This window comes from Vicia villosa, linkage group LG6 (assembly GCF_029867415.1).
Source record: "Vicia villosa cultivar HV-30 ecotype Madison, WI linkage group LG6, Vvil1.0, whole genome shotgun sequence".
NCBI lineage: Eukaryota > Viridiplantae > Streptophyta > Magnoliopsida > Fabales > Fabaceae > Vicia > Vicia villosa.
In genome coordinates, this window is record NC_081185.1 from 89,362,869 (window position 1) to 89,379,749 (window position 16,881).

The 16,881-nt window shown below is 32.0% G+C and overlaps 1 protein-coding gene across 1 annotated transcript in view; it reads right to left on the reverse strand.

Annotated features, from left to right (window-relative positions):
* Window positions 1–14,563: 14,563 nt before the first annotated feature.
* LOC131611853 (glycine-rich protein DOT1-like) overlaps window positions 14,564–16,881 on the reverse strand; it is an 87,263-nt gene continuing 84,945 nt past the window's right edge. Inside the window, exon 2 of the mRNA XM_058883699.1 lies at window positions 14,564–15,182. Coding sequence (XP_058739682.1) covers window positions 14,854–15,182 — 329 coding nt within the window. The 3' untranslated portion in view covers window positions 14,564–14,853. The remainder of the gene's footprint in view (window positions 15,183–16,881) is intronic.

Below are 16,881 nucleotides of genomic sequence, written 5' to 3' on the forward strand. Positions count from 1 at the left end.
AAGTATGAATAACTTCTCAACTTACTTCATCACATATATGTATCATCATCAGGTTTTTTCTAGTTCTACTCATGCTGATCAAGTTTCAGGTATTATATGCAATACCACTTCTCAGACCAATATATCTTTTCACACATGGATCTTTGACTCAAGAGCTAATGATCATGTTTGTTCTACCCTAGACCTATTTAAATCTTACTATAAAATCAAACCAATTAAAATAACATTTCCTAATGGTAATTGTACTATGGTTCATCATGTTGGTTACATAACTTTTTTCCCCATATTCTATCTTAACTATGTTTGTTTCACTAGCCCCTCTTTGAATATATAACCTATTAAATTGATTTTGAAATTAATAACATGAAAATTATTTTTCATTTGAAAAACATTTTACACGAATTAATGCTTTCGAGCATTTTGAAACTCACCATTCATTTCACATTCTTTAATGGTTTAAATATCTCTAAATGCTTCCAGTTGTCGTTCAACTTTCTTCTATAATTGTTCATTATGTAAAGCATCAAATTTTATGCTTTGGAGAAGGAATTAGTATAGAAGGATCTGTTTAATGAAGAACTTGTAACATTGAACGAGATTCTAACCATTAAAGAAAGAGAGATGAATAATGAGTTACATGATGCTCGAAAATCATTGATTAATGTAAGTTTTTCTTCAAATATAACATAATTGTTCATGCAATAATTTTGTAAACCAATTTGAAACGTTGTGTGTTCAATTAGGGGTTAGTGAAATAAGCAATCCATATTAGATATAATAAACTCAATTGTGTTTTACCTATCGACTAAATGACAAAATGGAGAGGATGTTGTTTTCGCCATTTAAAAATTCCAAAAAGTTAGTGTTGGGGATCAAACCCATGACAAATACACCTTTTCCATCATTGGAATTCAAACTGAGAGGTAAAGTGACAAACTTTTAATGAAACTCTTCGTTACCTTGCATATGAACCCGATGTAACCCTTCATATCTCATGTATAACGCCATTAACATAAGCTGATGTGGCACGTCACGTGGCAATGTCAGGATGGAAAGATGCTGACGTGTCATGCCACGTGGCCAAGGTCAACATCACACTTGAATCCATAAAATTTTGTAGCTAAAATGGTAGCTAATCTATAGCAAATTTATTTTAAAAATTTTGATTTTAAAAGAATACAGTATATTTATGTTGATAAACCCTAATATCTCTGTTAACAAAATGACAAATTAATTCCATTTGCATCTCTCTCAAATGTTTAAGTCGACTACTCTAAATCCCTAACCTTAAAAAAAATCACCATTACAATATTATGTATGTTATACTCCTTTGAAAAATTCATCCTACATGCCCCAACTATAATTATATAATGAGGACTTCCCCTCAAGAACAATTCCTTATACAACAAGGACAAAAACAAAAAGAACAGAGTTCATAAATCTGAACATGCGAAAAATTTCGTTGCTTCCATATGATAACCTCTTCACTAGCTGACAAATGACGATATAGGTTCTGAAAATTTAAGAAGGAAGAATTGTACAAAATAAACTTGCTACTTTGTTAGGCATGTATCATTTCACATCATCCTTAATCTTGTATAAGCAGTCTGATTTATCAAATTCCTATTATAACACACGACAAAGTGTGGTCACTAATGACTATTATGAATTAACAAATATAAAACAAATTCTAGTGAAATAGAAAAACATTGGAGGTTTACTGCTATCACTAACATTAAAGAATGAATGTAGTACTTAACTTGAAGATGTATCTGTAGAATTACACTGTGCAGAGTTTCAAAGCAATAGAGATCCTAACAAAAAATACTTGGTCAAGTACATATGAGAAACAGCTACATATGCATGAGATTATTTTGATACAACTTCTTTTGACCAATTAATTTGATAGAATTTAAATTATAATATGATGAACAGGAGGAAGAAGATGATGAAGACGAGAATGGGAAGTAATGGATGTGGTGGTGATGGTTTCATAGCTTAATGGAAGGTAACACGTGCACAAACAGAACTGAGAAGCTGAAGGGTTGAAGAGAGATAGAGAGAATGTGGGAGAAAGAGAAAGAAGTATGGAAGCAAGAGTTGGAAAAGTGAGATGTTAGAGTGAGTATAAAGATTGGTATGGAAAAGTAATACTAAATTAGAGATGGGGCACATATTTAGAAGAGAGACAGAGTGAGAATGAGAGAAGCTTTTGCAAATCTGGGACTTGGGATTATGGATTACTTCATTGCTTAGTCTGTTGCTTTTGATCCAAGACAATTCCAAACATGGTTAACAATCAATACTAGAATTTGTTTTAAGATTTATTTTTCTAAAGTTATTCTTCTAGAGTATATAGGAAGGTAAGTTAATATAATGGTTCATCCGCTTGCAAGGCATTTATATCTAAGTATACTTAATACAATTGGAGATTTCTAGTCCTAAAAATCAATATGTGCATTCAGAGTTTGTGTAATATTGTGTCAACATTTTTTACTTTTTAAATACTTTTTCTTTCTCATATGTAATGTAAAAGAGCTTGGTCTATCAAGTTTGATTAGTTCAATTGATTTTTCAATCCGTTAACTCATTTTACATTTTTAGGTTTGAAATGCTACTTGAAATCTTTTATGCAACAAAACTTTTAAATATTATAAAATGTTATTAACATGTTATTAACAAATTAAAACCATTAGTTCATATTTTTGAATACATTATTTATTTTTGAATGAATATTAGTTCATATTTTTCACTTTATAACATGTTATTAACAAATTAAATACCATTATTTAGATGAAATCCTCTATTTTATGGACATTGTTCAGAAAAATCATATTTTCTTTTATTTTTAACTAAAATAATTAAACTTTAGTTTTAATTAAAATAATTAATGCTACAAGATTTGTTTTAATATTAAAACACAGATTTGTCAAAAAATAAATTAATTAAAACACAGTTTTTTTTATAATTTGCAAATGAATATAAATTTAGGCAGTTTCTATTCTTTTATGGTAACTAATTATTTTTATATTTATTATAATTTTATATTTATATACATAAATTATAATTACCATTGATAAATAAAAATTAAGAAATAATTCTAAATTATAGTTATCATTGATAAAAGAACCTCCTATAAATATATTTTGAATAATTGTATTTTATAACTTATTTCATCTTTTACTTGAAAAAAATTAAACATGAAAAAAATATATTTTCACAAATTAATTAACTAAATGATAGTTTTTCACATCCTAATAAATTATAAAAACAATATAAACAATATGTGTTATTGGACAAAAACATGGAAAACATTTAGACATTCGAACATAAAATAATGAATTCAAATGTTTATCATATGTTTATGCTCCAAATATAAATAAATAATATGTTTTTCTTTTAAAATGATAAACCTTCTTCGTTAAATAATTGTCTTCATTTTTTTCATTCTTATTATATTTTAGAAACAAATTCCCATAACAAACCAGTATCCGTACGAACAACGCACGAGTATCCAGACTAGAATTCGTGCGAACCCACGAGTTATTACATTTTTTGTACAGTAAAAAAAAATTAAAAGTAAATATATTTTAAATAATATATGAATCCGAAAACGGATAAAACATATTTATTTATGTTACTAATATTTATTTATATAATTAAAATAATATTTTCAAATATTATGTTATTAGTTGATATTTATAAGACTTAATGATTGCATAAATATTTTTATAAATAATATCAAAAGAAATTTAATATTTACTATTAAAGAAAATAAAAAAATATATATTTAAAATAATATATGAATCCAAATACGAAAAAAATGTGTTGTTTTTTAAATATTTATGTTACTAATATTTTTAATTTAAGATATAAAATTTGAATTTTTATTTAAGATATAATGCATTAATATTTCTAATATAATCATTATTATAATTTTCTAAATATTTGCTTCCTATAAATTTTATATCAGTTCAGATTTTTTTTAATGAATAATATATTTAAATTATAAATATTTTTCAAATATTATAAAATATTTTACCCGTGCGAGGCACGGGTCTAAGTACTAGTTTATATCTAAGTATACTTAATACAATTGGATATTTCAAGTCCTAAAAATCAATATTTCTAGTCCTAAAAATCAATATGTGCATTCAGAGTTTGTGTTATATTGTGTCAACATTTTTTATTTTTAAATACCTTTTCTATCTCATATGTAATGTATAGAACTTGGTCTATCAAGTTTGATTAGTTCAATTGATTTTTCAATCCGTTAACTCATTTTACATTTTGAGGTTTGAAATGCTACTTGAAATCTTTTATGCAACAAAACTTTTAAATATTATAAAAAAACAACTTGACAGACTCAAGGAATCATGCTTCAATTTTTACATAGGTCAAGGAGTACAGATACATGATTAATAGTTCAAGCTATTGAGCATCAAGTGACTCAACAATCTATGGTAACACAAGTTTCTGCAATGGTCTCACTGTCAACTTTGTTCACAAATGGATCTATCTTGACCCAAATAATAGAGAAGACAGAGGCTAACAAAACGGACCATAGAATAACTTATAATTAATATGACACAGGCATGTAGGATGAACTTCTCAAAGGAGTATAGTATGCATAATATTGTAATGGTGGTTTGTTTTAAGGTTAGAGATTTAGAGTACTAGTCAATTTAAGAATTTGAGAGAGATGCAAATGGAATTAATTTGTCATTTTGTCAATAAAAAATATTAGGGTTTATCAACATAAATATTATGCATTCTTTTAAAACTAAAATTCTTCAAATAAATTGGCTACAGATTAGCTATCGATTAGCTACGAAATTTCATGGGTTCAAATGTGATGTTAACATTGGCCACGTGGCATGACACATCAGCATCTTATCATCCTGGCATTGCCATGTGGCGTGCCACATCAGCTTCTGGTAACGGTGTTAGACATGAGCGACAAAAGTGTGGATGAAAATTTTTATGAGGACAATTATTTGAAAGAAATTTTATTGAGGGACTAAAAACGAAGTTTGAAATATTTAGAGGGACCATAAACTTATTTAACCCTAATAATAATATTTTATGCAATTCCTCTAATTTTTTAAAATTAGTTTTAGTTACCATTTTTTTAGCTTTAATTTTTAACGTGTTTTTCTCTTACACATCTACTATTTTCATTAACTATTCAAAAATATATAATCAATTACTATTACTATTAATAATAGTTAATAACCAAAATAATTTATATTTAATTTGCCTTTTAATATATGAGACAAATAAATATATATTAACTATTATTTTTTTGAAAAAAACTCTAAAGATTTAAATTTTTAAAAATAGACATTAAAAAATCTAAAACTTTAAACTAATTATTATAATATTAAAAATTTATTGTATGAGAGGGTTTGAACCCTCAAATGTTTCGGAAGAGATAAGTTAGCTAACCATGTAAGTTAAATGGGCATTTACAAGTTAAAAATCTCCAATACAAAATTCATATTATCAGATTTTTGACAATTAGAAATTCAAAAATATCACTAATATATTTTTAAAAATATATTCTCAATTTTTTTTGAAACATTAATTAACTTTTTAATTATTATAATTTAAAAAACAATTTGACATTAGAAATTTAAAAAATTAAACTAATTATATAATAAAAAAATTGGCATTAGAAACTTCAATAGTATCACTAAATATATTTTAAAAAGTATATTCTAAAAGTGTTAATATTTTATTTGTTAGTTTAATATTTTAATAAATTTATAAATATATGATATTATTTTAATATAATTACTTTAATAAATAATATTTTATTTATAAGTTGAAGCAACTGGAAAACTCATCAAATAAACAATGAAGTCACCACCGAACATATATTTATCCTACGCAAAGGAATGAAAAATATCGAAGAAAACCAAATAAAAAAAGCAATGGTCACAGAGAAAGGGTAAGGGTGTCTGTTATGCAAGGGGAAGGTATTATCACCCCTCATGTATGTGGTACTCTAAAGGATCCATTCTTGCTAGTTTATAATCTAAAGGTGTATGTGTGTGTATCATGTAATGTGATAAGGGAAACATGCAATGAAAAAACAAGAAAGATAGCAAGAAAGTCGGACAAAAATAAGATAAGAAAAGTCTGCTCGCCAAGGTGTCTGTACCCTGTGCCTACGTACCTCCCATGTGCAATGGAGAAGTCAGAGTGCCGTAGTTCGGCTCAAAAGTTTTTGTTTCTATCTCGATTCGTGTCTCCTAGAGAAACGGAACCGAGAACCCTAAGGGAGCATGCAATGAACAAGCAACGTCACAAAGATCCTAGCAAACATCAGGCATGGAATACGAACAAGCATCGCAATCACATCATGTCATTCAAGTCAAACATGTGCGTAGTATGTCAACAGGAATCACAAGTAAGAACAGGCGAACAGGAATCGCACATACAACATACTACTCAGGTCAAACATGTGCGAAGATAAAACAATGCATACAAGTTATTCAGGTCAAACATGCGGGCACAGGTAAAGCAAAGCTAACATACATGTTATTCAGGTCAAACATGCATAGGTATCAAGCAAACAAGTAATGCATACATGTTATTCAGGTCAAACATGTGATACCAAAGAAAGCAATGCGAACATACATGTTATTCGTGTCAAACATGTAAAACCTAAGCATGTTTGACCTGAATAACATGTATGTTCGCATTGCTTTCTTTGGTATCACATGTTTGACCTGAATAGCATGTCATGTTCAGGTGACGACTTGAATAACATGTATATTCAGCTGGCGACTTCACTGAGGACTGATTGACCTGGATAACATGTATATTCAGCTGACGACTTCACTAAGGACTGATTGACATATTACTGGTCCATCTCGAGTGTCGTTCCTAGTTTTTGTTTGCTTTCTTTTCTGTGGGTATTTGAGTGTTTATTGATATCATCCTGTATATATTGTTTGCATTCATTTACATCTATGTGTTTACCGCTTTCCATATTCTGGATATCTGATGTGCTGTGCTGGCTAGTTTTCTGTTTGGCGGACGGGTGTTCTGTGAGGTAAAAGGTCCACTACTTAGACCAAGTATACACTTAGATTAGCGTGGATAGTTATTTTGGCTCTCGTGGCGCTTGGTACGTAGGGTTTGCCTAGCATACCACAACCAGGAGAGAACTCCGTGAGGCGATCGCTGTCCTGCATGGTTATTGCATTAGGCACGAGCTCTCATTGTTTATTCGAAATTCTTGGCGACCATTAGGGACATCCTGTTTGTGTCTAGGATTCATACCTGTGAGGTTTGGGATGGGATAGGAAATCTCGGCTCCTACCTACCCGAAATGCTTGGTCTAATCAGTGCCGAACCTTTAAACTTGTGCCATTATAATGACAAATTTTTAAGAATGTTCAGTTTGGTCTCGGAATCAGTTTGATTTTAGAATTAGCACAACATTGTTCAGATTCAGGGGAACCTTGATCCCATATTTGTGTATACCATAGCATCATAGCATAATCGTATCATAATACACATGTTCAATATTTTTCAAAGGAATCCCACTGGTGTTTCATCATTTCTATCTTTACTTACGTAAAACAACAATCAAAACTTGAAGATTCCTTGGAAATTATCGAACATAACATCGCATCTATTCATGCATATATGCATTCATGACAGGTAATCAGAGATGGAATTCTTGTTCTGACTTGGTTTTCTTTTCACGTGGTTTTCTCTTCATAAGTACGATTCTGACTTCCTGACTCGGTCAACAATTAAGAGTTAGCCATGGAACAACTTTGTGAGGACTTGACGGAGACGAGGAATGAAACAGAAACTAACATGGGTCAGTGTATGGAGGTTATTCAAGCCCTTTCTCTTAGACAAAAAGAGTTTAGACAGGTTCTTCAAAGGCCAGCTACAAATGCTAATCTCACCCCAAAAGAAGGTCTTATTAATCAGAATGTCTGAAATACTGTTGAGGTTCCAATTAATGTCAAGGAGACTGCACATCATGAGAACCATTCGAGAACATGAAGCCTTCAGGTTCCCGATTAATGAAACTGACAAAAGGTTCCACCTACCGGAGGAAAGGTTTAAATCCATAGAAGTTCGTGACTCCGTTGATTTAAACGTTGTTGGTTAGTGCCTGATGTCAAGATCTGCAAGGGCATTTATGCTCACTCTGTTTGGATTGGACATGCGAGTCAGAGTGGTGATTACCTCTCGTACATATTTGGAATGTTTAGAGCTCCCGGCCGAGGGATAAGCAAGACATATTCTATCTTGAGCTTGAACTATTTACTTTGCTCAAATCCCGAAAACACTTACAAGCTCTTGTGTGACTTCGCCAGAACCTTCTGCCAAGCAAAAATCAAAAGTATTATGCAAAGACACCTCTCATTCTCAAGGTTCTGCTACATATCCTGGGTCACATCCTCCCGGAGTTTCATTTTCAGTAGCCTTTGCTTTTCAACAGAGACATAAAGAATATGAGAAACAAGCTGATGTGATCCCAGTGCCCTTATGTTCAGTTGCTTCCCTGTTTGTTGGAATTTCAGTTGGTTAAGATTTGTACTTTGGGTTTTTCTCACCGCAGAAAAATCTCCTGAGTTCGATGATAATACAAGGTTCCTCCATTCATGATGGTGATTACTGCTCCAGCAGCTATATTTAGGGCTCCTGACTGAGGGATAAGCAATACGCCTTCTATCTTGAGCTTGCACCACTTGCACGGCTCGAATGCCTAAATCTGAACACTTACAACTCTTGTAAGACTTCGCTGGAGTCTTCTTATAGGATGTAATCTAAAGTGTTCTACAGGAACAGATGATAATACTAGGTGTTTTCATGATAGGGCACCTGGTCATTCGATTAAAGACTTTCAACCATACAGAGACAAGGTTCAAGACCTGATTGATGCAAAGGCTATCACATTTGCACTTGAAGGCCGGAATTGAAATTCTCCTTTGACTTAGCGGATCTTCTGAAGTAATTAGTCCATATGGAGAAAGCCTCCTCAATGTTGGCACTCTTTAGATCATCATGCATGTTCATGTTTAATCTTTCTTGCGTGTTCAAATATTGTTGTATGCAAAACTTGTTTATATTTGAACAATAATAATAATGCAATGGATATGTTTGTCTTGAAAAAATCCATTCGCTTTCGCTCTTAAATGTGTTTTTCTTTGCTTGTGATACTTAACTCTTGTTAACAAAGCACGATAACTCCGAAGGGAGAATGATGAACATAATACTCATAGTCTCAAATGGTATGCTTTTGAATAAGATCCTGTTGATGATGTACATGCATTGTTTCAAATCCCCAATCACTGGAGATATAATGGAGATAGACCTCATTAACCCCTTTGAGACATCAAAGTAGGAGTTTCTTTTCTGTTCAGAAAAAACCCTTATTTTATAACCCAGGGGCGGGGTAGTGTTCAGTTAATTCAAAACTCATCAGGAGTACGTCTCTAAGGATACAACAATGATTATCCTTCAAAAGGTTGGGGAAAGTCAAAACCACAATGGTTAACCTTCACCTATCAAAATATGATGATATCATAATGGTTATCTCACCTATCAGGAGGTCAAAAGATGACAATACCACAATGGTAATTCTTCATCAACCAAGGACTCATGCAATTACAATCACTTACAACAAATTAAAGATAATGCAAGATCACACGACTTGTTAAAAAAAACAAGAAAATACAAAAGAAAACAAAAAAAATAAATAAATAAAAGATGACAATGAAATTTCCAAGTAAGGACAACGTCGTGTGGGGGTAAATTAGAGGATTAAGAAAGTGAGCTACTGTCGTATCCAAAGAAGGCCTCAGTTGGCTCCTCGACCGTTCCCACTTCCTGTTGAGAGATGAATGCTCGTGTCAAGTTAACTGAACTTAGGATTGGAGAACATCATGAAGGGGGTGGGAACCAATAAAATTTTGAGCCTAAAAATCCCTTTTTCTAAAACCGTGAACCTGATCACGTTACAACCTTGGAAAGTTCTAACTAAAGCATGGGTTAATTCGAAAGTATACTGTAAATGAGAATATGGTAAACTGACTCCTAGGACATTTTCTAAGAACTTGAGTTGGTATCACGCCACCTTTCATAAAAAAAATTGATGTTACAACATCTTTTCAAAAGGTTTCTTTAAAATTCAAGACAAACTTGAACTTTGCATTAGAATTATATTTCTTATAATAAACATTCTTTGCATATGAACAAGTTCTTGACATCAAGAAAGTTTCCATCACGAACTTCAGATGAAAAGTTATTCCTCCTGAAGGAAAATTTGCCTTCAGAACTCCGTTGAGTTGGGAAGCAATATCTCAAAGTATGATCACCCTAAGGGGCACAAAAGCTTTTGAATACTCTGTCGAGTAAGATTTCTAGTCAATCTGGGGCAATCAGGTCGATATCCGGAGAATCTCTCAAAAGCGACAAGTAATCAGGGGTATTCACCCAAGCGTAGTCGAAACTTCTTCCAACACTAGCTAGGAAGGGGCATTGTTCCAAAGTTTATGATACTAGAGAAAGTTGGCTATGATAGCGAAAATCTCACAAGGTCGTCATGAGGCAAATCTCTTCAAAGTCCTTACAGGCTGAGGCAAAACAGTATGCAGTGGCACTTTCTCTTTTGATCAGATTAAGTTTAGGTGCGAGCTAAGCTACTTAAGAATTCGAAGACCGTCGGGAAGTCAGGATCGTTATCCTCAACTAGTCAGAAGCCTAAAGTCCAACTCTCATTGGCATCTCTCTTCAGATTTTAGAAGATTTGTAATTCTCCATCAGAGATTGCAACCAAGGGTGACTAATCAATCAGATGGTTATCCCCGGCGTTGAAGTCCAATACTTGTTGGCATCCTTAAACTCAGTGCATGTCTGAAAGTAACTTTGTACCCATTACATGTTTGGATATCCGTAAGTCCGTCACCTGTCTGGTCACTTGGAAAGCCAATGCTCGTTTGGTCCTTTTGAAGTCAATACTTGTTTGACTCCTTAAGCCCACGTCTTGGTGGCATCTCTCGAAAAGCCTATGCCTGTTGGATACTCCGGTCAATACTTATTTAGCGTTTCAATTACCAATTTGATCAAGTAAGCGCAAAAAGCTTGTTTCCCGTGGCAGGACTCGGATCTTTGTTCCCCTGTTTCTTTTGTTGTTGATTCCCTAGCACGAGGACGGATAACAACGGGTGTTACTCGAATCCCCAGTAAGTCAAGAAGTTTTTACACTGTAGTGGAGTTTAGGTGCCCCTAGCGGTGCGAGTGCATGTATTCCCCATGAAGCATGCATAATCTCCAGTGAAGTATACTTTCCCTGGTGAAATGTGCATGTGTGTCCCCGGAAGCACACAAATTTCCCCGGTGAAGTAGATGTTCCCCAGTTGGAGCGTTCCCCAGCAGAAGGCAGAGTCCTATCTTAAGGATAACGTGGTGGCTCCTAACGTGCATTTGGCACCTGTCATATAGTAATCATTTGCATTTGCATTACATCCTCCAAAACGCGTAGCATTTCCGTTCATGCGGAGCATGGCGCTAAAAAAAATCTCTCCCAAACATGCATCGAAGCATAAGCTAGTTAAGCTTGGTTCAATAGCCTGAATCATGGACGTATCCTAACAATGCATCTCTTCAGTGATGTATTATTCCTCAAAGTCAATACCTATTTTACCCCGCAAGCCCACGACTTGGTGGCATCCCTTCGGAAGATCCAATTCCTGTTTAGTATTCCGGCCAATTCCTATTTGGCATTTTCAATCTAATACTTGTTTGGAAGTTCCATCCACTCTCATCACGGAGCGCAAATTTTCTGGTTCTTTTTATTAAATCCTCTTCCATCATGAACGCTCAAATGGCTCGCGCCAATCTTGCTATCAGGTTTAAGATGATTGAATAGGGGCAGCTATTGCACCCCAAAATTTTCCCTCCTATTTCTATTAAATGGCTTACGCTTCGCATTAGGACATATGCATGTCATTCATATATCATTCATGTCATCGGCTCTGTGATCGCGGGATCAAGGTTCAACTCCTCAAGCTCTCATTGAGAACCAATCAAATCCTTGTCATGACAAAGTTCTAGCACTCCGGTGTGCTTCGCATCAAGAGTTTCCGTTGTTTCGAGACAGTTCAAAGGAAAAGTTGTTTTTATGATATATTTTCAAAATTCGTAACTCTCAACCGGAAGATGGTATGAGCTCGGATCTCACATATCCAACACTATTTCAGCATTTTCTACAACTTTTGTGTTCGGCTCGAAAGCCAATTCTTTGAGGAAGATCTTCAAAGTTGTGATTTACTTGCAGTTGGTAGTGCTGAATCGTTATTTTAAGACGATCAAAAATTTATAATTCTTGAACCATTTATTTGATTGAGCTGAAATTTTACTGGCAACTCCGTCTCAATGTTCCCGACATTTCGTATGTTTAGCCCGAAAGCTGATTTTGCACCGAAAATTACAAAAAAATTCAAGAGCGTCGAAGTTCGTTTGCGAAAAGGCGTTTAGAGAGGGCAATTTGGGAATTGCGCGTATTTGGCCGCTCTATATCATATTTCACTCTCATTTCATAAAAGGAAGCTCAGAATTTTCATTCACCACAAACAAAAATCAAAACACTCTTTCTTTTCTCTCAAGGATCCACAAACAACGGAAACTCTTGATGCGAAGCACACCGGAGTGCTAGACCTTTGTCATGACAAGGATTTGATTGGTTCTCAATGAGAGCTTGAGGAGTTGAACATTGATCCCACGATCACAGAGCCGATATGAATGATATATGAATGATATGCATATGTCCTAATGCGAAGCGTAAGCCAGTTAATAGAAATAGGAGCGCAAAAAAAATTCTCCGTTTCGTCTGAAATTTTAGTATGTAATTTTAATCAATTAACTAGTTAAATTTCGATAGTCATTTAATTTTTCATCTTTCCTTACCTCATTTAAAATATCGTTCTCTTGGTTCGATTAACAATATTGTTTTGTTCTTATCTTCATTAGCGTAACTTTAATTTGCACGAAACCAACGCCAAAATGACATGATGAACATGACCAATATATTCATCTAGTTTAATTATGATTTTGGGTAATTTTATTTTATGTAATTTTGAAATTTACATTTTTTGTGTATTTAATAATATATTTTGAATTTATTCATAAATTATCTTCAAAGAATCAACTGGAGGACGACGAGTCAAGGGAGTGAAAATTATGTGCGTGAACGCGAGTTAATTTGTGAATACATTAAAAGATATGATCTTGCTCATGAAAATTTAGAAAAATAAATGGTATATTCATATTTTTTACGATTTTTAATTTCTTGTTTTACAACCCACATTTAGGTGCAAATACATAGTTTCAAGCTTGATTGATGTTTTACTTGTTGTACAATCGCGGGAAATAAGGGTTTTTTAAGAAATAAAAAGAGAACGGGAATATTTTTGTTGTAATAAATAAATCGCAATTTCTTTTAAGTTTTTTTATTTATTATCTTTCGACTACTTTAGAAACGCGAGTGTTTTTTGCTTAGGAATTTGAGATGTCACTGGGTTTCAATAATTAAAAAATTTTATTTATGTTTAAACAAGTTTATCTTTGTTTTTTTAGTAGTGTCTTGGTTTAAAGATCACTTGAATGTTTTATGTGCAGGGTACATAAAAATGAAAGATTTGAAAGAATACATCCAATATTAAAGTAATTTTGAAAAGATATAGGTTATCAGTGCTTTGTATTTATGTACTTTTGAATTTGTATAAGAAGAATCTTTTTTAAAGCAATTGAAATTTGAAATTTCAATTGCTTTAAAAAAGATTCTTATTATATTTATGTGTAATATAGTTTTTATTGTTCATAATATATTATTAATCTATGATTATAAAAATTTTAAACATAAATTTGACGTTGAAAAAATAATTATGAGTATTCATTATCCAATCTCTTTATATTGTTTTATAAATACACAAGAATTTGCGTTGCTTAAAATATATATAAAACACGATTACTACACAAGCACTTTTGTCTTTTTAGTTTTCCTTTTTTAAATAAGTATATATTAAAGTAAATTTTTAATTTGTAAAATTTTTTTGTAAGCAAGGATTTGATTAATCAAGAGTATTAAGGGTACTCAATCTCAATTACAAAACGAGGGAAAACCTCGATCAAAAAGTAAATTACTCACCAAATGCATCTTACCGAATGAAAAACATCGGATCCTTTCTAAATTCATAAAAATTACATTTTACATAAATAATTTCACCATGGAAAGACCACTTCCACACTTGAGCCTTAAATACTCCAAACCAAATCAGAAACACTACATAGATCATTTCTAAAAATCACCGAATTCCTCTTAATCCAAAGACTCCAACACACAGCAATCCATATGTTCCTTTCTAGACCCCTCTTTACTCTCTTCAACTTGAAACCTAACCTGCCCTTGCATGAAGGAAGCTCTGCCACACTGCCGTCTCTTTGCCCAACTCGACGCGAACTCAATTTGTAAATAAAATGAAAAAGACTACTTATAACTTATCATATTAATAAATGCAAAATTATATGGTTCCAATCTTGTAATCACAAGAAATATAATGATTATACAAAATTATTTTAATAGTTTTACAAATAAAAACAACGTTCCTTAATTCTTAACTTTTGCAATATCCCTCAACTAAATCTATTAATACATACTAATTATCAAACGTAATTATGAAAAGAATTATATGCATTCAATACAATATATAAACACAACCCAAAAACAAATGAAAAAGAAATATGAGAAGTGTAGATACTAGTAGTAGTAGTGCATAAAACTTAATTTTTAAGCATATAGGCCAATTGCTTTGGAGTTTAATTAACAGCACCAACTCCTCCTCCTCCAGCACCACAATCTCCAGTTCCACCACCACCGCCCCCAGATGCTCCACCACCACCACAATCTCCAGCTCCACCTCCACCGCCCCCAGATGCTCCACCACCACCTGCACCTTCCATATCTCCACGCGCTGTTCCGCTATCAAATGCTCCAGCCCCACCTCCACGACCCATAGCTTCATCCATCATTCCTCCGTAAGATGCCACACCAACACCTGCTCCGCCCATAACTCCACCCATAACTCCAGCCATTATTCCATGGTGCAATTGATGTTGGTTATGGAGGAGGTAATAATGGGCAAAACCTCCACTTCCACCTCCACCGTCATTTCCATTTGCTGGCCGGTATCCCATTAATCGGCGCCACAAACACGGTAAGACTAAAACGGAGACAAATAGTACGATAGTTATCACGAACATCAAGAATGGTTCCATCTCTCAAATATTATGGCATATGCAAACTAATAATTCCATCATCTTAAAGCATTGCATAGTTGCTGACTTTTCGTCATATACATCTTTCTATTAATTGCCATCACATGGTGGGGTTATGTTTTACTTGTCAACACGCGGAGTAGTTTGTGTTGTAAGCCAAATAACTGAACTGAAATGAGTACACCTTCCACCCCAAAAAAACTTACGTGAGTACACATTGCCTACTGGTTTTGAAGTTTGCATATATGATCAAAATTGTCCAAGACTGTGTCTTATGTGGTTAGAATTTGATAAATTAATAGAAGGTTTCAATTCATAGGATGAGGTGAATATATTGAAAATTTAATTATGATATCATATTTTATTTTAATAGTGCTATTAGATATTGGATATTTTTATATCATACATAGGTTTTTAAGCTTAGAAATATACTCATTCAATTATACTTTCACTAATGTTCTTTTTATCATATTTTAAGTTTATCAAATATAGTTTAAATATCACTCTCGAGACTATTGTAGGTAAATAATTTTTTGTGAATTTTTAATGGTCTCTATTCAAATGCATCATCAACTAACCTGGGAATTAGTTAAAAAATTTAATCTTGATATAATTTAGAAGTTACAAATTTACAAAATATTAATATTTTAATCACTCAAGTATACCAAAAAAATCAATCATAAATAAAAAATTGAGCGAAACTTCAAGGTTAAGTTTTTTTTTATATATTAGTTGAATGTTTATTTTAAAATAAGATAAATTTTTCATTTAAGTTTATTTCAGTTACTATCATTTTATTTATGCTCAATAAAAAATAAAAAACTATCCAACTTATTTTATTTGTTAATAGATAATATGATTTAGTAATATTTAAATATTATAATTCATTTTTAAATATTCTAATTTTTCAAATCACTTGTAAGATGTAATTAAAATGATGAATAAAATGAAAGACAATAAATTAAATTTTTAAAATTTCATACCTTTTTCATTTTTTCTGTCAATTATAGTAAAGAGAAAGTAAACAAAAATAATATAGTAATTGTTCAAATCACATATATGATATAATAAGAATGGAGAATGAAAAAGATAGGAAAGGGAAAAATCTTCAAAATTACATTCTTTTCTTGTTCTTTTGAAATAAATTCAAACAATATATTAGCAGTTTCCAAATATATTTCTTTTATTAAAAAAAATTATATATGATTTTTTAATAAAATGAATGAATATATTAAAGATATTGAAAATAAAATGATAAAAATAAAAATATTAAAAATATATAATTATTATCAACATATTAGTATAATTTAACTTTACAATTAAAAATTAAATTTATTTAATTCTCTATAGTATCATCTTCTATATTTAAAAATTCTTACGTAAAATTTTATAATTTCAAATTTAGTTGATGCAATTAAAATGGTTAGAGACTAACCTACCTCTCAGAGGTCATTTGTCATCGATTTCTTGAACATTAAAGATGCAATTGAAATCTACAATATAAGAAAGTTAATTGCTCTGGAAAAACCATTTTTGCCCTTCTTTTCTCACAACTTGCCACGTGGATGC